At 39.6% G+C, this 22,458-nt stretch overlaps 1 protein-coding gene across 2 annotated transcripts in view; it reads right to left on the minus strand.

Moving 5' to 3' along the window:
* Window positions 1–1,557: 1,557 nt before the first annotated feature.
* SBNO1 (strawberry notch homolog 1) overlaps window positions 1,558–22,458 on the minus strand; it is a 28,878-nt gene continuing 7,977 nt past the window's right edge. The window contains exons 5-33 of one of the 2 annotated variants that reach the window (XM_042828783.1): window positions 21,515–21,559; window positions 21,043–21,143; window positions 19,869–19,965; window positions 18,617–18,777; window positions 17,538–17,671; window positions 17,302–17,392; window positions 16,246–16,407; window positions 15,614–15,749; window positions 15,431–15,536; window positions 14,065–14,218; window positions 12,380–12,562; window positions 12,083–12,180; window positions 11,394–11,545; window positions 10,717–10,914; window positions 10,267–10,437; window positions 10,009–10,178; window positions 9,452–9,583; window positions 8,159–8,294; window positions 7,650–7,762; window positions 7,478–7,549; window positions 6,895–6,994; window positions 6,375–6,449; window positions 5,967–6,113; window positions 5,797–5,891; window positions 5,480–5,572; window positions 4,923–5,060; window positions 4,163–4,239; window positions 3,843–4,036; window positions 1,558–2,977 (exon numbers count right to left, since the gene is read on the minus strand). In XM_042828783.1, coding sequence (XP_042684717.1) covers window positions 2,835–2,977; window positions 3,843–4,036; window positions 4,163–4,239; window positions 4,923–5,060; window positions 5,480–5,572; window positions 5,797–5,891; window positions 5,967–6,113; window positions 6,375–6,449; window positions 6,895–6,994; window positions 7,478–7,549; window positions 7,650–7,762; window positions 8,159–8,294; window positions 9,452–9,583; window positions 10,009–10,178; window positions 10,267–10,437; window positions 10,717–10,914; window positions 11,394–11,545; window positions 12,083–12,180; window positions 12,380–12,562; window positions 14,065–14,218; window positions 15,431–15,536; window positions 15,614–15,749; window positions 16,246–16,407; window positions 17,302–17,392; window positions 17,538–17,671; window positions 18,617–18,777; window positions 19,869–19,965; window positions 21,043–21,143; window positions 21,515–21,559 — 3,674 coding nt within the window. In that variant the 3' untranslated portion in view covers window positions 1,558–2,834. The remainder of the gene's footprint in view (window positions 2,978–3,842; window positions 4,037–4,162; window positions 4,240–4,922; window positions 5,061–5,479; window positions 5,573–5,796; window positions 5,892–5,966; window positions 6,114–6,374; window positions 6,450–6,894; window positions 6,995–7,477; window positions 7,550–7,649; window positions 7,763–8,158; window positions 8,295–9,451; window positions 9,584–10,008; window positions 10,179–10,266; window positions 10,438–10,716; window positions 10,915–11,393; window positions 11,546–12,082; window positions 12,181–12,379; window positions 12,563–14,064; window positions 14,219–15,430; window positions 15,537–15,613; window positions 15,750–16,245; window positions 16,408–17,301; window positions 17,393–17,537; window positions 17,672–18,616; window positions 18,778–19,868; window positions 19,966–21,042; window positions 21,144–21,514; window positions 21,560–22,458) is intronic. The other variant, XM_042828784.1, reaches the window with a different exon arrangement.

Raw genomic sequence — 22,458 nt, forward strand, 5'->3', positions numbered from 1 at the left:
ATGAGACAAAACAGTCGCCTCCCTTTTTTCCCCCCTTTTGAGAATGTTTTCTTAAGGGCAGCACTTCCAGACCTTATCTCCTCATTGTCCTTCTCCCATCTAAATTGCTATTTAGAGTCCTTTTCTGCCCAAGCTTTAACAGCACCTAATGCAAGGTACAAACGACTACCAAATAAAAAGCCCCTCACAAAACCAGCCCCAGCCATCTAGCAAGAGGCTCTGACAAGTAGCAGTTCTGCAGCTTGAAGACTAACTTTCCACCTTGGATGATGGCCTTTGAGATGTTACCACGCTCTGGAGCCACGGATGCCGATGCGTTAATAACTCAGTGACAGCACCAAGGAACTGAGTGCAAGCAGCAGGGAACAGGCAGAGAGCAGTGAGTGGAGAACACAAATTACTGCTTTACTATTATTATTATTTTTAAATCTATGGAACACAGCTGTGAGAGATTTAAAATGATGTGGATGAACAGTGTTAAAATCCTGAAATGATGCGCTGAGTTCTCAATACAGACAATACCCATTTAGTATCACCACAGCTGACGCAGAAGGCTGAGGAGAGCACTTAGGAGCTGAAGTGTATTTAAATGACCCTTAGTTACAAAAATTGCCCTTTCATGGAACATTGTTTGGGTTGCAGGAGACCTTTAAAGATGTAATACAACTCCATCCTGGAGCAGGGACACCTTGGGCATCTACCAACCCATTTTACTGAGGATTAAGATAGAAGGGCTGTTTCACCATCTGAAAGGATCCAAGTTTCTGCAGAGTGAAGTCCACACACACAGCTTGCTGCTCCTAGCAATTTGGTTCACTATCTGTTACAGTGTGATCTGTCAACATACTTCTTGGAAATCCCACTATCTTTCCTGGAATGGATGCCAAACACACAGAGCAGTGGGTACAAAACACGAACATCCTCCCCCACTCCCTGTCTGTGGTCTAGCTTTCCAATGCATAATCAGCTCCTACTGATATCAAAGCATTCAGGCAAGCTTCCCTCCACCAGCAGAGGATTAGCAAATACCAGCCCAGAACACACCCACCACCTGCATTAGGCACAGCTCAGCAGAGCAGCAGGTGCTACAGCCATAGGGTACGTACAGCTTGTCTCAAACACCTCCTGACCATTGCAGTCAGCAGATTTGAGGAAAGCAAGCTGAGAGCTTCCCCTCCCCACACACGTGCACCATTAGTGTACCAGGGCATCGGCACCAGCACTGCCAATGGAGCCCCGAGCAAAACCATCCATCTGAGGGGCTCCCTTCAGCCTGCAGCTGCAGCATTTCTGGCCCCACTGCACACACACTGACACGCAGGTCTGGCTGCCTGCACACTTACAGAAGTGACATGCTATGATGGACTGCTGCTCCGTCAGGAGAGATTAATTAAAATTTGCATCAACATTTACATACTGAGGCAAGAAGGAAACTGGAGCACGAGGCAGAAGTCTGGTTAAAGCAGGCTGCAACATGCCAAGTCCTGTCACATTCCAACTGTACAACCCTGTTAGCTTTTTTGGAACACAGACATTGTCTAAACAAGACTCCACTTCTTGTTAGTACAATAACTTTTATTGACATCTACAAGATCATTATCTTGTAGTTTTTTTGGACAGGTTTATACAATCTCAATTTTTCAATAGTGCAACCTGTGCAAGCAAGAAATGACAAACATTGTCCTTCACTTTCTTATAAACATCTACTATTATAGGCAAAACAAAACTTACCCATATTATAGATAAGTGACTATTCACATTTGTACATTACAATTTCTTTTAAACAGCTCCAGATAAACTCTACAATGTCTTACAACATATTAAACAGTATTCAAGTTACTGGGTAACAGAAACAGCACATACAGCGGAACCCTTAAGTGTTTCCCATTCTCTAATTTACAGCTCAAGTAAGGTTTCATCTTACAAGTGACAAATTAAATTACATTAATGAAGTAAAAAATATAAGATTGTATGCGAGATGGAAGTGAATTTGCACTTAAGTTTCCATAACCACCTCGGATTAAGGAAATGCTTCAATTTAAGGAAAACAGGCATCTAGCCTTCTTTGCAGTACACATTAGGAATACCATTAATACATTAAAAATGAACTGATTTTAATTTAAGATGTTTTTATCACAAAAAGAACATGTTGTAGACTCAAATATATAACCCCCAGGAGAGAACCAGAAAAAATGCAACACCTGGGTATAAACACTATAAAAATGCAATAATAACCAATGCTGTACAACTAAGATTGTGTTTCTCTCTGAATTCCTGTCTTGCGTGTTTATCCTGTCCATGCCCGTTTCCAAAGACATGCACTGTCAAACAGAAACTGGGAAGGAACCTGAATGCATGATGTGCAACCTTTAGGTTTCATGCTTTTATAAACTTATAAACTGAAGAGAAAAACCTCATATATATTTTCTATATATATACTCAATACATGCATTCAAGGATATCTCCCACAGCAATGGCATTGATGCACTGCGTTAAACCCTGAGCACTGTATGACAAGATAAAAATAAAGCCTGCTTGGGGACTTTCAAGCACTTCCAAACAAATTGTGGTTTGTAGCTTAAAAGGCCAAAAGAAAGAGCAAACAGGAAGCACTACAGAGAGCATAAGGAAAGACAGATGCACCACCATAAACAACTGCTGGCTTTCAGTTCTACCAACCTTTCTAGATCTCTTTATTCCCAAAGTATTTGAGAGCACACAACTGAACTGAAAAAGTTATATTTCTTTGGAATCTGTCCCTGATTTTTATGCAAGTGATATGCTTTTACAGCCTTTTCCTCAAACACCAAAGTCAACACCTGCACTTTGTCCTCTTACGCGTTGTTGAAGTTGGTGATGCTTTGTGGGTGATGCTGCTGCCATATCTGCTGCTGTTGTACTGCAAGCTGCTGAGACTGGTCTGATGTTGACAGGAGGTTGACAAGGGGCGACACGCAATTTGCAGGAATGATCAAGCCTGAAAACAGCAAGAAATCAGTTTCACAAGCTTACACAAGTCGTAGTTCATTAAAACTTCAGGCTGAAGGCTGATTTAATGCCACCTTTTAATTTATGCAACACTCAGTGCCTGTTTTTGATGTCAAATCTAATCAAGCACAGCCACAAGTTTTGTTCTAAGAGCTTTATCTTCAGAAGCCATCAGATTCTAGAGGTCTTAAATCAGTAGAATTCAGTTGTTTTCTGTGTGATAGCCAGTAACATAAAGATAAAATGACAAGTCACCTACTTCCACTTTTGTCTCAGAGAACTTACAACAGCATGGAAGTTTAGACATGAAACAGCTAGCTTCAACATCTCATCACACTGGCACTGGAGTAGGAGCTCTCATGATTTTTATGCATCACAAGAAACCCCTCTTAGGAAAAAAAAACAAGGCTATTTAAATCCTCTAGGGTACCTGCTCCATGAGACCTCCCCTACAGAGGCTTGGTGACAAGAAATGACATACTGATCTCAGCATCACTCTGAGCAGCTGGTTTCACAAGCTCAGAAGCTCACAATCATTTTAAGGGCTGTTCTTTGCCAGAAATGGCAACAGTGGAGCCCTTACAGTTTCAAAGGCAGGTCGACAGGAAACAGTCTGAATTTTGTCCACAGTCAGAAAGAACTGAGAGAATAAACATTCCAAAGCCTGCAACCTGACTCAAACTGATGTTTGTATGACAAACCCAGATTCTATAGTATCTTCTGCCCTTCCTCAACAGAGCAGCCATTTCTCCCGTAAGCATCTTTGTGAAAAGCCTTCTAACAACTCTTAACAGAGTTTGGTACAACTCCCTTCCACCTCAGAATGGAAATAAAGGAGCAGACGAGCCACTTACCTACGATCCTCTGCCCGTCTTCAGTTCTTAGACGAACTATCTGCATCTTCACATTTGTACCACTCACAGAGGCTAGAACGCCTTCTACTTTTGTCCACACGCTCAATACTGAACCACACAAGACATAGTAAGTTCGACAGCGGAGTCCCACTTCACAAACTAATCCCAAGCCTGCCTTCTTACAATTGCCTCTCCTAGAGGACAGAGAGAAAAAACACCTTTAAGTTCCACACAGAAAAGCTGAGTTATAACAGCAGCAATGAGTTCAGGTAAATAATTCAAGCTGAAGAAAGCATCTCTATGTGCATGCAAATACTAACCAGTAAGCATGTGTGCAGGTGTCTGCAGAAGAGTTGTACTGCTCTAACCAGTGTGGCAGAGCATCTTCAGAAGGTACCTGGTAAAGTAATTCAGAATGGAATATTAAAGGTTAGCAAGTAGAAGACATCAAGATTTGCAGATAACAAAACCAATTTGCTCATTGCTATGTGAAAACAGGGAGTAACAACATCCTGATGGTGGAAGAAGGTAAGTTATCTGCAGTTCCAGAAGGTATTCAGTCATAATGCAGTCTCCAAGGAATAACAAAACACTTCACATAGCAAAACCTCGGGAAGAACACTGGAATCTCAGCTGTCCAGTAGTTAACATGATTTTCTTAAAAAGTGAAAGAGATCATCACCATGAAGTTGTTTTTAAATGAAGTCAGATATCATACCAGCCTCTAAACCAAATAATTGATTACAGTATTTAAAAGAACATTAGCAGCAAGCAGCTGAAGTTTCAGAACCATGCTTAAGAATATGCTGCACACAGCTGCTTACTAAGAGCATGCTGATACACCTCACATAGAAATAAGCCTTCTCCTTCCTAGCCCTGAGAAACACCTCACTTCACATCACAACACAGCTTGTATTCAGACAGCCTGGGATACAGCAATACAGAAAGCATACAGATACAACTTGCAAAGTCCCAGAACGCTCCATGCTACAGAAAAAGAGATCCATACCTGATTTGACAGTTACATACAAACAAAAAATACTTGCATTGAAATTAATACTAACATCATTTAGGGATTACCTTCTTATATTTCTTTTTCAGGTCTGCACATGTTTCTAGTTTGAGTTGTTTCCCAGTATTTGGTCTGTATACCAAAAAAAGCTTCTTTTTAGGATTCACTTCTTTCACTAAAATAGCTGTTTTCTTGTTATTTCTTATCTGGAAAAAGACAAAACCAAAGAACTCTGTAAGTGTCAACATGCTGACAGCACCTGCCTTAAGGTGATTTCCTACTGCATTTTTGCAGACATACAATAATAAAACCATTAATAAGGATGCCTTTGGAAGACAGTGATCTGTGCCAAATTTACATTCACCTTATAGAGAGAGCTCACCTGCTTTTCTCATACAAGTTTAAATAAGAGCTATTCACTTAGGCTCAAGCCTAGAAGCAGATATCCAGGCACAACTAACAGTGAGTGCTTCATAATTAGAGCTGGAAATAAAATCAGTGTTAATCTTGAAGACTGAACATTTCTCAAATCTGAACAGCGGTTGATTCAAACATTTTTCAGAGATGACAGCTTATTTGGTCACCCTAAAACAGAACACACATAGGCAAGAGCAAAGAATCTTACCTGCAGCGATAAATAGAACCCATCATCTGGACCTGTCTGCTCTGCCCAGATCTTAGTTGCTTCATCCCAAGACATTCCTCTCTCCACACTGATCTAGAAGAAAACCACACAGATATTTGAAATGAAAGAAGCTTTAGAATAATTACTGGTATGTGAAGTGAAGAACCAGAAAACCTAACAATACCCAGTGAAACGCATGGGACTTCCTTCCCCCTCCTCCTCCGCTCAGTGGAAGCTTAGCAGATTTGAAGTGTTTAATGAAATTATGGGCAAGCCAGTCTTATTCAATCATACAAATGGGGAAAAAATAAACTTACTGTGTACAGCTCTACATGTCCAGAGGTAGAATATCCAGGAGTTAGAAACTTCTTAACATCTGCTTTCCTTACTTTCTCATCCCCAGAGCCCAAATCTTGAAAGGAAAGAACAGAGTTACTCCTCTTTTCTTTTCTTAAGCATAGGAATGGTGAGATATTGAGCAACTCACCTAAGATGCCCATATCGTATCTTCCATTCTTTTTTGCATTTTGAATAACTGCATTTAATGTGTCGGAGAAGTACTGGAACAAAGCATTCTGCTGATGTACTTCCATACCAAGAATTCTATTCAGAAATTTTCCTATGTTGTTATAATCTTAAAAAAAAAAGAAAAAGAAATACATGAGGTCACAGGTTAAGCTTTATGACGACAAGCTTTCAAGCAGTGTTCACAGCATCTGAAAATGAAGAAGATCCATTCTTTCAGAAATGAGGAAAACATTCCCAAGGTCTTTGAAGTTTTGTTTTGTTTTAGGATAATTACAACTTTGGTTTTGCTGTTAGGAATCACTCTCACAATATATGAGGACAAATAACTGCTGGTGACGTTTTGCAGATACACTGAAAGCATAAATACCTTTATCAAGAGTTAAAATTCCAGATCTGTCTTCCACGTTTATCAGCCCTACACCAATCAATCCTTGACGAACATCTAGGAAAAAGAAAAAGATCACAGTTCCTTTACCACCTAAAAATACACCAACGACATAACAGCTTATCAACCTTGCTTCAAGATCCAATTTTAACTGACAACCTCAAACACATCACTTGCAATTGCTACTTAAATACAGTGATAAGCAAGGCAGGAAACACAGGCAGGGAAAACTAGTGGGCACTGTGTGTGAGCCCATGGGAGAACAAGATGCACTAACTTACTGGCAGCAAACAACAAGCCTTGTACTGAGTGGGTTCACACATCCTTTCTTATTTGAACTTCAACATTCAGCACAACACATAGAAATAAATCTAGTGAGAACCTATCTGGGCCAGCTGATCAGCTTAAATAGCAAAGTTTCCTAGCTCTAGCACTGCTAGCATTTTCTGCATGTTGGAGAATGAGGAAAGACAAGCAGTTACATCCAGCAGATTACAATTACCTTTGAAGAAGTCTCCAGGAAAATCAGGAGGTGGTGAGACCATCGGGCTGTCTAAATTCACAATGGATTTCATAACAATCTCTAAAGCATTCCTGCCATACTACATAAGAGAAAGAAAGTTGCTTTGTGATCAAGTGTTTGTGTCTCAGCTCCAAGCACGCATGGGGCAAACAACTATGTTTGATTTACAACAAAACATTCCCCTTCTGTTTAACAATACTGAGGGGAACTGCTTAAAAGCTTTAGTTCTAAGTTTACCATGTGACCAGCCCAATGTTAATTTCTAATTACAACTGCCAAATTAATTTTTTTTAACAGTAACTGCAAGGACACACGTCATTTACTTAATACTTGAGTTGTGAGCAAATGCAGAGAAGTAATTTGCACACATTTGTGCTTCATACAGTTCTACAAATAGAATTAAGATTCTCTCTGGCTGTCTTGAAAAGAAGGCTCCCTCCCATCAGAAAGTATTGCAGTTAGAGTAAAAACACAACAGGAGACACAAGAGATCCTCCCTCAACACGCTGTTTGCAGAACGAGCAGCACAGTATGAGCTTCTCAAACAAAACACAACCATCACCTTATTGTCAAAATTGAATCTGCTGAGGTCTCGAGTTTCTGTAGCCCGTCGGTCACCATGAGTAAGGGCTCCCTGTTAAGACACATCTTTGTGATTAGAACTAATTAAAGAAACAATAATCTAAGTTGTGTTCTCCTTACATGAAGGATCACATTTCTTGAAACAATCTTACCAAGCTTTCCAGTCTTTTTGCAACTATAGATGCAAATCTCTGCTCTCCAGCCAACTCAGAAATTAGAAACACATACTCTGGAGCAGTCACTTGGTTGGATCTATGAGTTCTTCCTGGACAGTTAAATACAAGAACATATGTTAAAGTAAATTCCACTTCAATTAACATTTTTAATAAACTATGAATTGTGTAAAGAAAATAGCCAGAACTCAATCCTGCTGCAAATTAGCTTTTGCTGTAATCCAGCCAACAGTACACAAACCAGAGCTGTGGCAACTTCATGAAAAGACTTGATGCACACAGAGCTAAGCTGCCGTATGAACTTGTTCACTAGGGTTCTATGAAAGCTTTTGAGCCTATTAGCTGTGACTGTACATAAAAGTAATTCTGCCACAGGTAAAGGAGACTGGAAGGATCCTTCAAAGGCTGCTTCAAACTTCACAGGAACGAGCAGCAAGTTTACTCAGCATTACTGAATTCAGAGGGAAAGATACAAAGAAGTTATTTACCAAACTGCTGTATTGCTCTGTCTGCGCTCCACGGCAGCTCCAGAGTCATGTGAACTCTCCGCCTCTGATTCTTAGCTCTACGGTCTGCTTGCAGTGAGATACCAGAGCTGGCAGCCTCTGAGATTATGGCAATGTTCTTTCAAGTAAGGAAAAAATATTTAGCAAAAGAGAAATCTAATATCAAGGTTCAGTTTCTTCAGATTCTAAGAAAAATTTAATTTTGGATAATATTCCAGATATGTTAGAAACAACTGCCACTTGTTCTTAATATCTCAAGAAGAGAAGGTGAGAAAACTATAGTTATACAAGTTAGAAATGCTAGCAAGGTTTTCTATAGTTCATTTATTTAAACAAGTGTTTTTCCAGTTTATTTTTTGGCAACACCTTCCTTTGCAAATGAGGGACAGCACAGTGCAGCCTTGCCATTCCAAAGGGCACGTTTCCCTGACACTGGCCTGTATGTCACAAAGAAAGAGGGGGCAGAGGGAGACTTGTTCTGACAGCAACATGGAAAAAGTGACAGAAAGTTGGGGCAAATACCATAAAAGGAAGCACATGTGGCTATTCTGCTATTTCCATTTACCTTGAAAGAATGTAAATGTTTGGTCTGTGTGGAAGTCACTTACAGGAACACAAATAGTTCTCCCTGAACGCAGTAACAGACCACACAACAGCTATATTTACTTCATTTGCCCTCTTGTGGCAGCATGCTCAAATGAACCGGTCATCATGGATTTTTTCCTCTCTTTTATTAGCTCAAGTTCTAAGATTATTCCAGTCTTATTTCAGAGCGCAAGATAAAGGCTGAAAGCTATCACTCTTCTAAGCAATACTTCTCAACGAAGGTTAAGATAAACAGCCTCCATCCTTTCTTTCTAACCTCTCACTGAAAGCTTTTCTCCCTTGCACACCAAGCTAGTCTGTGCTTTCCTCCCTTCTCTCTTAACTCTGTTTTCTCTTGCTAGCATAAGTACACAGTAATTCAGATAAAGGAATCTGGAATATGTGAAAATACAGGCAGTTTCACAAGACTAGTTTAGGGGTGCTAACTTCCCTATTGACACATGGCCTCCACATCCACCCAACCTACAGCCTGATCTGTGCAGAGTGCTCTACCACACACTCGGTGGCACTACTCAACACACTGGTTTGAAAAACACAGCACAGAACAGAAATGCTTTCTAGCTAGCATTCATAGTGCTTAAAATCACTGTGAGATAACCAACAGACAAGTTGTGGCTCTTCATGCCTGACTCATCTGGCAACTTCTTCTGAACCGTACTTAAGAGCTACCTTATCTCCGTCCATGAACCTCTGCTTTTCCGTGATGTTCAGAATTTCAACAGGCACATCAAGTTCAGACCTTGACTCGTAAGATATGCTGCCATCATCGTTGCTCACCACTCTTCCTTTGCGGCCTGTCATCTTTGAAAACAGAAAGTGAACAGAAGCTCATTATGGCAATACCAAAACTACAACGTGACCAAAACCTTCAAGCACCACTGTTACTTATTCATGTACCCATCTTAAAACACTTAAAACTTACAAGTGTTATCAATTCAGAAATCTACCAAGAGAGCCTGGCTTATTTTTCAGTCAATGTCATTAACTGACATGTGGAACTCAGAGGTGGTTCAGGGAAACACAGAACAAAATCACATTTCTGTAGAAATGCACTATTATACTACTGTCTACATGGGATTTATATTAGTCAAATAATTCTATAGACTAATCTTGAAGTTATGTATTGAGCTGAAGAGGCTTCTGCCTGTTAGAAGAAAGAAATGACAGTAATCTACAGCTGTGGCAAAAAACCCATTAGATTTCTCTGATTGTGAACATCAGCCCACCTCTGCAACATTTTCAGGACCACCCAGTTCATCTATAAGCTCATCCAGTGTATTTGGTGGAAGATCTTCAGCCAGCTTTTCCAGTTTATCAAGCAGTTCTTTCTTCATTTGTTGGGCCCTTTCAACAGCATCTTGACTTGTTACAAAGCTGCTGTTTGTGTTACTGTTTGCTGAAACACAGAAGTATTTACAACTCAGAATTTCTCTACTTATTAGCAAAAAACAAAATTAAATCAACAGCAATAAATTTATTCTTACCTGATGTGTTGGTGCTAGAAGTGGTGGTGCCAACAGTGGAAGTAAAGCAGCTAGGTCGCTTTGAGCCAAGACCAGAAGCTAATAAGGCACTTTGAATAGAATCAGGATCTATACTCTTCTTCTTTTTCTTCTCTTTAATTTTTTTATGCTCTTTTCTAATTAACCAGGGATCTAGAAATAAATGAAATATTTTCAAAATGTTAACAAGCATTCACCTAAAATCCTTCCTTGGAAAAAACAACGTTCTCTTTACAAAAGGGGCCGTATAAAGTCCACAATTTAGTGTGTAAAATCAGCATAAAGAGATACAAGTCAACACTTGAATTCTCATCTCAGAATTAAACCAAGTCATTAGTCACTTTAGCTCAATTAAATGCTGAAGACAGACTTCACATGCTCACTTTCCCAAAGTACAGTTACTTGCTTGACCAAGCACTAAAAGCACCTCACCATCTTCATCATCCTCACTGGATTCATCTCTGAATGGGTTGAAGTCATCATCATCTCCAGAACTGAGAAACCTGGAGCTCTCATTGTCACTTTCTTCATTGTCTGAAGCATCAGACTCACTTTCACTCTCATCAGAGCTGCTACCTGCAAGGCCACCTGTTTTACGAGCCTTTTTGGCTTCTCTGCTTACTTCTTCACCTAATTCCATCACCACCACCAAAGGACAGAAAGAAGAAGTTAGTTGAGGCGAAAAAAAAAAAAAAAATACTGAAACAGACCTGTTTCTAGAAGCTGGAAGTTTCCCAGTAGGATCTCTCCCCCAGTACTTTTATAATCAATAGTTTTTCGGCAGAAGTACCACCAGAAAGGGCACCAGACTTTTTTTTTTTAGCCACAAGAAAAAGCAAGCCATTATTTTCTTGACTGCATCCAGTCATCTGATGCACAAGTTACCTTGGGATACAACTCCAAACTAGATCAGCCCAGATTCTGAGCAAAGTGGCAACTAGAATTTACAGCATTGTTTCTTCAGTAGTTTTAGAATTATTGGCAACATGCTCTTTCATGGCAACTGCTACTGATACTTACATCCCCATGCTTTTTCCCTAAAGTGCACTTCTAGTAGCTCTGAAGCTGCCACTTTCATTATGGTATTAGAGTAAGAAGAGAAGTATTACCTTTCCGTTTCTTTATTTTGTTCTCCTTGCAGGGGCTGTCTCTGGGTGAATTGTTGTTGCTTTGAGCAGTCAAATCAATTCCCAACAAGCTAAAAAGCTTCTTCCTGTCAGGAGCTGGAAAGTGCTTTTCAATAAGAGACTGGAATACTCCCCTGTTTAAGGAAAAAAAGAAGAAATCTTCAGTCAGATTTGTGCTCATTTGAAGAGCCTCTAAGTGGCATTTCAGTAGCTTGTGTGACTTCTGTGAACAATTATTCCTTGTGAATGCTGTTACAGAAGCACCCTGTGTAATTATCACCTGTATCATAATATTCATCACCCTCTAAACAGCAGCGATGCGAGACTTTAACCTGTTACATTTCATTTTGGTATATAGCATTATTTCCACTGACATTTTCTTACTGCTTAAATAATGTAAGCTGACACTTAAGATCTTCAGCAAGGTGGCCTCAGAGTTGGATTTGGCTCACTGATAAAAGACTGTGTGTCACCATAGCACATACTGCACAAGTCTACTTCCCCTCCCACTTGGAGTAGAACAGGACCAGCAGTTCCACACGAAGCACCATTTAACATGGAATTAAACTAATGAACAATTCACTACAGCAATTCTGTCAACATCTTGCATACATGCAGCTTTTACCACACGCTTTTTTTTTTTTTAAAACACAATTCTGACCAAATCTTACTTTGCAGTAGAAACAAAGTCATTCAGTTCACCACCTCCTTCTTCCAAAGCTTCTAATGTCCTTGCTTCTCCTGTCGACTGCAGGCCGATAACAACGCACTAAAGGACAAACAAATACAAGGTGTTACCAAGATGACTAAGTTGACTTCTGCCCCAACTTCTGCTCACTGAGCAGCTTCTACACCAGAATGCACAACAGCCCGCAGCTATCACACATCTGGAAATATTTCCCATAACCAAGAAAACCAGAGCCATATGTTGTACAAAAGTATTTAAAGGTGAGCTTTGATCAACTTACTTTCCCATTCTTGATTTCTTCCCGAGCAAGCTGCACCACCCTCTTCACCTTAGATGCTATGCAAAGGTACTTGAAAAATCTCTGATGAGCAGACCAGAACTGACCCCACATGGATTTCTTCATTCGCTGCTCTGCGTCAATGAGATCCGCTGCTTGCTGGAACCTCTCTCTAGCACTGACCCACTGAAGAACAGAGTGTTAATTGCTTTACACCTGGGATTCAAGGCTACATTGTTATGTTCCTCGGTATCCAAATAAAGGCAAGCAAAGTTTAAAGTTACAATACTATGGGACTGCAAGTCAAGGAAACTCCTCATACATCAAACAACTCAGAAAGAAGAAAATAGTTATGGCTTTGTAAATTCAAAACATAATTACTCTCATAATGAAAAGTGGGTATATTTACACTACTGCCAATGCAAATACATAGCATTTTCTAATTATCTAGTTTCTACATTAATACATTCAGGTAAGAAAGCAAAGAGAACTGTCTATAATTAAGTATAAGTGAGATCCAAAAGAAAACCGCTGCACTTTCACTTCTGCAATGTTTTCTTCTAACCTTTAAAACTTGCCTAAGACAAGAATGTGAAAGTAAGACTTCTACATGCAAATAAGCAAGCTCTGGATATGAATCTAATGACTTTTGAACAACCCTCGTCAAGTAAACTGCTGTTTTGAAGTTCATGTCATACCTGTCCGAGATTAAAATTAATTACTGCAGCTATGCAACATGAATACTGAGTCATGCATAAGCACTTGTTCAGCAGGTAAAGACCCTGTTCATTTTAATCCCTGTCCAAGGGGTAATTAAGTTTTGTCAGGAAGTTCAGGCTTCATCTTAGGAAAAAGCTCTTCAGTGTGATGGAAAAACAGTGGAACAAACATCCAGGGAGGCCATCATAGGCCTAAGCCTGTGTTCAAAATACATTCTGACAGTGCTCTCGGATAGGTGGCTTAACTCACAGGTAGAGTTAGGAACTGGACTTGACTATACCAAAAATGAGAAATAGCCCGGGGCATCTGCCTTATAAGGAAAGGCTGAGTAACCTGGGTCTGCTCAGCCTGGGGAAAGAGAGCACTGAGGGAGGATCTGATAAATGTTTATACACATCCAAAGGAACGTGGGAGGCAAATCAATAGAGGCCAGGACAAGAGAAAGGACAAGAAGCAAGGGTCTGAAGCCTGAACACAGAAAGTTTCACACAAACCATGCAGAACTTCTTTACAGTAAAGGTGACAGAGCACTGGGACAGGCTGCCCAGACAGATTGCCAAGGGTCCTTCTACAGAAACACTAAAGACCCACCTGGACACCCTCCTGTGTAACTATCATAGGGAACCTGCTTTAACAGCGGGGTTGGGCTCGATCTCCTGAGGTCCCCTCCAATCCCTGTGATTCTATGACACCCATGTATCATTCACAACTCAGGATATCCCATCATTCTAATTAATTTTCTCCTAGTACCATAGTGATATTGGAAGATACACCCAAAACTACAGCTTTTATGACTCCAAACAAGAACTAGCAGCATCTGCTGAAGTCTGAAATGGAGAAATCTTGACAGGCAGATGCCATTCCTGTATTTCAACAGCACTACATTTTATTTCAGGAGCATTAAGATTTAATTCAAGTAGCTCAGAACTCAGAAGTCAAGGCATGAAGCAGGTTTAAGTCATTCTTACCAGTTTCACAGATTTATTGTACATTTTAACGTATTCCTGTGAGAGCAGAACTTCATCAATTTTGAAGGTTACACCTGAAAAGCTCAACTGTCTTGCTATGTACATTCCTCTCAGTTTCATATCCATAGCAACTATCTCCATGGCACCAACACCTCTAAAATGAAAACAGATGAAGTCCATATTAAAAGTCCACCTTCAAGAGCAATGATTGTTAAAAAACAAAAACACTTCACTGCTGAAGAAGTAAAACAGCTGCTTAGGGATGTGGAGGAATGCTTGCAAAAAGTCAATAGTTGTGTTTAACTAAACAGTGCTAATTAGAGGGTCGTGAAATTTGTCCTCTGGGTAAAGTGAGATCCCTAACTCTTGAGTACTGTATGACTCCAATAAGCACAAACATTCACTTGCTTCTCCCCCATGCACTAGGAGATATCAAATATTAAGTCGTGTGTGGATAACAAGGTTGGCCAAATATGCAACAAAATATTGCATTGCAGTTTTATACACATCAGAGAGGATTTAAAATACATACAAAACCATGTTAAGTTACTGAGATTTATGCTGGTAGGAAAATAATTATGTTCTCTTTAAGAGCAAAGCACCTTTAGCAGTATCACCTTGAGAGCACAGATGTCAACTGCAAAGCTCACCTGTTCACAAGCTTGGATCTCCAATTTCTTTAACACTCATTTAATGCTTACTCTAATAAACATGGAGACTGCATTTGCAGTCTAGAAAAATCACACATCAGGTAGATGGTGTGCAAGAAGATGCACACAAAACCCTACTGTAACATTCCCAGGTGTGTGAAATCCTTGTCAAGGAGGCAGAAACAGAATATATTACATGTTCACCTAACAAGGAATACAGCAGTGGCATTATTTCCCAACCTCTCTCACATTTATTTTGAAGAAGTTGTGAAATCTGTAGTAGCTTTCAACAGCATACATAATTTCTCTGATTTCTTCTGCCAGAAAGCAAATCAACAAGACTAGTCCTTGCCCTAAGCTGAGCACTCAGACATTGGAGGGCTTTAGCACACAGTGAGACTCTGACTATACTGCACTTACTCAGTACACACTGAGTTTTAATCATCAGTAGCAAAACGTTCTCTCCTCCACTCCAATGACATTTTTAGAGGAGCACTTTCGTAACCAATTTCTGAAGTCTCAAAATCTTCAGCAAGTGAGGGGAAACGTCCTTCTTTCACCACATCAGTGCATTTTTGCTGGATTTAGAATCCAGAGGCAGAAAGACCTTCGTGTGTGACAGGATGAGTTTGTAGAGGATTACGTGAGTGCCAACAAAGGAACTGGAAAGCACACTCAATGACAAACGTTCTTGCTATAGCTCTTCAAAATATTACCTTCTTTCAACAGCCTGAATGAAGTCACTGAATTCCCTAAATGGAGTCCCTTCACCCCATATTCCAAGACGGTTCATATACGCCATATTCCTTGGCTCAGACGCACCTAGGAGAACAACATAAGTTGTAACAGCACCTGTGAAAGCACACAGAGACATTTAATACACACCAGACAGTACGTACCTGTGGCACTGGCATAAACAACCCGAGCTTTTGGAAGCTTATTTTGAAGTTCCAATACAGCCAGACCAGTTTTCGTTGGCTTTGATGAACCAACTGGACAGAGATTCTTGGCTTTATGACACTCATCAAATACTATCTGAACCATGGTTAAGGAAAAGCTTTTTGTTGTTTTGAATGGAGCATTAAAAGGAGATAGCAAGAAAAGCCACAAGTTAGAGATAGGTTACAATAATAAATTTTAAAGACACCAGTCACATTTTTCAATTAAAACTCAGGAAAAAAACATTTCACTGTTATTTAATAAGACAATTACACATGCTTTTCACAACTGAATTCTTTAAAGTATCAGCAACACTCCTAGAAAGAACTGAACATCCTGGAGAGAGGCACAGTGTAAACTTGAGCACTGTTTCACCTATTCTGTAGAAAAAGCAGAAGTTAATCTCTGGTACAACAGTTGTATAATAGTAATATAATGGTAGTAGATTTGCCACATGAGGCTACTCTCCAAGGACATAAATTCATTACTATCACAACAAAAGAGCAATACCTAGAAACACCAGCAAATAAGAATACAGGACTGTTTTTTTGCAGATGTACACTAATAACAGCTAACTCCAAATAAAGGATACAACGCCATCAAAATCTTCACCACACCAGTGAAGAAGCTGCTTTAATCTGGTCTTGTATTTACCACCAGACTGACTTTCACCAATAAGAGAAGAGTACGTGGCAAAGATGACCCCCTTCTTCACACTTCCATTATGTTTAGAAGAAATTTTCCCATACTTGAACTGCAACAGAAATAGATTTAAGGAATTCCTTCTCAGAGCCATCTACCTCATCACACAGGCGTGCTGGTGATCTCAACATCTGTGTACTCAGAACTCCTGGACCCCCACCTCATGCTTAAGGCACATCTGCCTAAGGGAAATTTTGTTAAGAGGTCATACAGCATTCTGCTTAAACGTGTGCCTGAGGACTAGATTTGAGGCCTCAAAGATCAACGTCTGGGTTCTCCAACTTCATGGCTTCCTTAAATACAGTTAACTTTTGTTGTTGTTCAGATGCATTCCTTATAGCTATTTAGTGTACCGTGGCCACGACTGTAAATGACAGTTTCCAGAAGCTTCACTGCATTTTTAGAAATTAAGACTTCACAAAGCAAGAACAGTAACTCAAAAGGAATTTTAAGTTCAGCAAACTCAAACAGTAATCACATTTCACATTTTATCTAAGCAGCCTAAGCAGACAGCATAGAAAATAACTTTATATTCTACTGCTGCCTTAATACGTTACTGAGAAGTTCTATTACTCAGCCATCATACACAAAGTGTATTACACATAAAATGCATGCTGGGGAGTAAAAAAAAAGAAAGTACTGGAGTCTGGAAGATTCAAGGATGATCTCAACTACTGGAAAATACTCTCCTACCAGTGTCAGTAGTGGTTTGAAGAACAGTGCTTAACAAATATCACATGCTAAGACTTAATCCTACAAGGGGCCTATTTACATGATTAACTCGAACTACTGCACGGATCTTCGTAAGAAGGTGGCCTGTCAAACAAGACCCAGGCAGTAATTTTAATAAAATTAGTATATTCTTGCAACAGTTAACACACACAACTTGTCACACAGGCGTACCTACAGTTTTGCCTCAACTGTACATAGAAAAAAGTTTCCACACCTTGTTTAGTGAATGAACCAAAATGTTTTTTGCTCCAATATCTCTCAAATCTCTTTCAGCATCGTATTTCAGATCATTTGACACGCTAAACCTGAAAATATAAGAAAAGCATTTACTTTAAGTTACAGTAGAAGTTCAAAGACCAGTTGGCAAACTGTTTCTCAGAAGACAGCTTACACTGAATTTAAGTACACAGACACTACAGTGTCTGCTCTAAGGAATTCACAAACACTTACCAGACTGCTCTTTTTCTGCCTAACAAGTAATTTTCATAGATGATCCCAGCTATGGTCCTTCCTTTTCCTACACCAGCACCATCACCTATCAAGAATCCAGCTCTGTCTCCATTGGGAAGGAATGTTTCATGTTGCTGTAGGACAAAGAACAAAAATTTGTATTCATTCTCCAGAATACATCACTGCAAATCGTCATCAACAAACAAGCCTAAGAAGCATCCTACTGGATGAGACCAGCAAGCCTCCCAGCCAAACAGTCCCTGACAGCATGAAGAGGCGTTCCTATTTAGGGGATGAGTTTGGCTGCTTTATGTGCTCCTGATCCCCATCTCCTTCCCTCAGTGTCAGGAATTGGTGGATACGAATGCAGCAGCCACTAACAGATTTATATTTGTTGTTTTAAAACTCTCCACAGCCTTTCGCAGCAACAAGACCAAGATGATCACTGCCCTGTGTAAAGAAGCATTCTTTTGTCAGTCTCACCTAGCTCCCATTACTGCCACTTCTGTGAGATCTGAAGAACAATTCTATTGTCTTCTTGACTATGCAAACCTTGGCTGTATCCCCTTTTATTTTTCTCTTCACCAGCCTGAGAAATCTCAGGCAAGAAAAGACTAAGAGGCAACTTATTCCTACGGTCTTCCCATGTCTGCTAACCTTCACTTCCTCCCTGTATGCAGCTCACTGCATGTCAACATATTCATGTTGGTCTACTGAGATTTTAATTCAGTAATAAAATAATACCTAGTCTTCTTCTCAATACCTTTCCCAATGATATCAAACATCACTGGCTTTCTTAATTGGGCTGCTGCAGCCCATTCAGTTATTTCACAGTAATAAATAACTGAAGTGTCTTTGTGAATTGTAAGACAGTTTGAGATCTGCTTTGTGGAAGTCGACTGGACGGTGTTTCCCTAGGTGTAGCACCTCACATTCATCTGCAGTGAAGCTCACCTACAACCTCTTAATACACCTTAAAGCTCTGAGCTTCTGCTATCTCCTCACTATAAAACTGACATGGCTGCACTTGTCAGATAGTCCATGTTAGTTTTTAAGCTGTACCTATCTATCCAGCATACCTGGGCTGCATAAGTGATTGCTTCAAGCTGCAAAGCTGACAACCATCCGTTATCAATGGTCTCTTCTGATATCGACGTCTGGTACCACACATCAGGAGGGGTTACACTGGACAACGAACTGGTTTCCACTACTGGGTCAGGATGACGCAGACCAATTTTCACTGGTTGGAAAGGTAATGGGAGGAAGGGAAAGAGGGAAAGATGAGAGCACAACAAACAGCTTTGTTGCTGCAACACAGGTTATTGTATTTGTTAAAATAAACTGCAGTTGTCCACTGCAAAGGTTGAACTTGACAAACATTTCATTGCACAAAATTACTCAAAATTGAGTTAAACTTCCACATGCAAAGCAATACATAAATCTGAGCATATAACTGCAATTCTGAACTTTGTTTCTTTTCTCACCATCTTACCCTTCTTTAAAAAAAGACAGAAGCTCATGTCATAACAAATTAAAAACATATGTATTCGATATTTGAGAGAAACTGCCCTGAATCTTGCCTCCCCCCCAAAGAGGCAGACTCAAGATGCCAGAATCACACAAGCAACATTCTTCTATTTATGTAGTGCTGTTTGTAAGTAGAATGAAAGGAGAAGAAATTTAGAACAGACATAGTTTAATTGCTGGCAGATCTAATCTGGGACTAAAAACATTTAACCATTTAACTACAAACCCCATGCAATGTTTTCTTTTTGCTTTGCTTTCACAGCACAAAGCAATTAGGAAGTAAGATCACACCTTTCTGTCACTAATGACAATAAAGAGGAAAAAAGGAGGAAACTGCAATTAACATCTGTAGAAAATATCTCTTTTAAAGAAAAAAAGTCAGTTCTGGAAAATAAGCAAGGAACAGCACAGGCAGAAAATGCATAGGGTAAGTTTCACTCCTAAAGACTCAAAATGAATTTTTAAGCGTAGCAGTGAACACTTAATCCTTTTACAAGGTTATTTTCTCTGCTGAAGAAAGCTTCACACAGGTTAAAAACAAATCAAAACATTTTGGTTCAACTGCACTTCTGAAACAGGCACTTCTGAAAGAATTCTCTTCCTATTAAAAAACAATACTGTGCACTTTCAAAACTGAGTGCTATGTAAGAATAAAATACCTAGAGGAAAACACACCCTTAATTACAGGCCTGTTTTACTCAATCCAGTTAAAATCCTATGGGAATTTTAGCATATGCTATTTACTCTGCCATAGTTACATTATAGCTATCAACAGTTCAGCTTTTTGTCACAGCCAAGACATACATTTTATTGGCATATACTCTGCATAAGTTTCTGCATGGCCCATTTCTTCCTCGTCTTCCTCCTCAGGTTCCTCCTCCTCTTTTACAGCTGGAACTTTCTAGAATAGAGAAATACCTGCATTAGAGTATTAATGTGATATTTGACTGTGTCCTGGAAATTGAACTGAGAAATGCAATCAAGTTGCACTTGAATGTCCTCCCATCATAAGTACAAGATGAACCAGTGAGCTGCCAGGCAAACTACAAAAGGAAATCTGCATTTCTTAGGCTCTAGCAAACCTGGACAATGTGAGGGAGCTTCCCCTCTTTTGCAGAGAGAACAATTGTTCTTACAATACATTAAAGTCAAACTTGGAGCACAGAACTGCCTTTAACAAACAACAATTAGTTAGTAGTAAAAAAATCTAACTTCTCAGTACTCCCATAACATCACCCTACTTACAGATTTATTACACGATTTCACAACTCCAGGGAGCAGTTACCATAGTTATCACAGTTAGATTCTACATTCCCAAAATTTGAATCCTGTTTTTAATGTCATCTTAATCTACGAAAATTCTAAAAGTACACTCAACCACAATTCAAAGTCCTTCTCTATTATTACTCTAATGTTTAACATTACAAAATTCACCTGAACAGCCTTCTGTAGGCCAGTCGCTGTGAGCTGCTATCACAAACCAGCCTGATTCTAGTTTCAGCATCTTCACTGGTTACTCAAGAGTTCACAGCACCTGAATTCTACCTACAGCTTGTGAATATTGAATGATATTCAGTTTACTGTCCTAGATCAAACCACCCAAACAATCAGCCATGCTGGAGTCTTTTAGCTTCCCCATTGCTAGTTACACAGATGGGGATATTTTAAATAAAATTGTCTTAAAACAGAGCAACTCAGTTTATCAACTTTAACCAGAACACACTTTCCTGCTTGTAAAAAGCAGTGACTCGAAGCTATCATTTCGTACACAAGTTGTCAGCTCTGCACAGCTGTTAGCTTTAGTCACCCAATCAAGTACTCATCCAGCAGAGGAACGGAGCTTCTGAAGCAACAGATGCACTCAGTACTGTTCTACTGCACAAAAGGCATGTATGAGTAACCACCAGAACTAGTCACACTTGGCTGTGGCCAATAAAATACACACTCATTTGGTGAATTAACTATTTGTACTACTTACCATAGTAGGTGAAAAACTTCTCATTTTAACATCATTTATCCATATTCTCGCTACCTCTTTTGTAGAAGCCTCCTTCTTCACCGCACCATTGCTTAGATCAGCTACCAAACAAGAACAGAAACAGCTGTGGTCAACCAGAATCCCCTTCAGATGTTCTGAGTCAGACTGCACAACCTCTCCTCTCGCTCATTAAGGGAAGGATGCTACCATCCTGTAGGACACAGATGCCTTAAAATACAAGTAACGTTTTTGTCAGAACCAAAAATGCCCCTGAGCACACAAGGAGTTAAATCCTACTGCTACTAACAGGAACTTCCCATGCAATACCACATCTGCCAGGTGTGTATTAGTTTCAAAATGAAGATACCTTCACCAAATCTAGGCATAACACTGAGAAATACTCCACACTGTCAATCTTTGGAGTTTAAACAACAAACCAGAAAGTCCGATGTTTCAACAGAAAGGAACTTACCTGCTCTGGTGGCATTTACCACCTTAGGCGGAACTACAATTATTTCTGAAAAAAAGAAAATCAACTTTGGTCTCAGTTGTTCAGTTTACAAAATAAAGCCTCCATCTTGAAGGGTTCTGTTAACTTGCCTGTCCTCACCCACACTTGAGAGCAACCAGAAACAGGACTTCGTACTGAATTAAATTCATACAAGGACAGATGTGAATTATTTGGAGGAGCTGTCAAGCTTCCATTAGGTTGCTAAGTCAATGTGTTTAGTGCAAATGATCCCAGAACACAATTAAGACAACTGCACAAATAAAGTGCTTGCCTTACAGAAGCTGCGTAATTTGTTTGCTTTCAGTCCAGAACTTCAGTTACCTGAACTACACAGAGACTGCATTTCCTTCCACACAATTCTCTGCCACTGAATTTTCTAAAGGTATTTGTCTAGTTTTATTTGAATAAGCACAAAAAAGAATCTGAAACACAACCACACAAACAGGATTAGAAATGCAGTTGTAGAAGTTGCATGTTTCCTTTTCACTGAACAAAGAACCACACTGAACTATTTCCTACAGCTGTGCTGCTGCAACACCTACTGGGTCTTGATAATTACTTATTACTTAGATGCTGCTTGGAGCTTTCACTTAGCAGAGGGCTCCATCAGAAATCCTATAAAGCATTTCTCCTATGAAAGAACATGTTACTTCCAATTCTGCCTATAAAAAAAGCAGTAAACCTTATTTGAAAGACAATGAGGATATAGCAAGAAGCCTGTGCACCTCACACAAAGCAGCAGAGATCTTTTCAAGCAAATTCAAATAGTCTGATCTCATCTCATATTAAAATAAAAATAATGTGAAAAAAAACCAAGTCAGTTTCATGCAAGTTTAACATCAAATTGCAACTTAAGAATACACATGCAGTTTTCTGTATTTAAGATGACCATGTATGCTACCCAC

The sequence above is a fragment of the Centrocercus urophasianus genome, unplaced genomic scaffold, assembly GCF_019232065.1.
Source record: "Centrocercus urophasianus isolate 14NV4802_14NV808 unplaced genomic scaffold, USGS_Curo_1.0 seq_30, whole genome shotgun sequence".
NCBI lineage: Eukaryota > Metazoa > Chordata > Aves > Galliformes > Phasianidae > Centrocercus > Centrocercus urophasianus.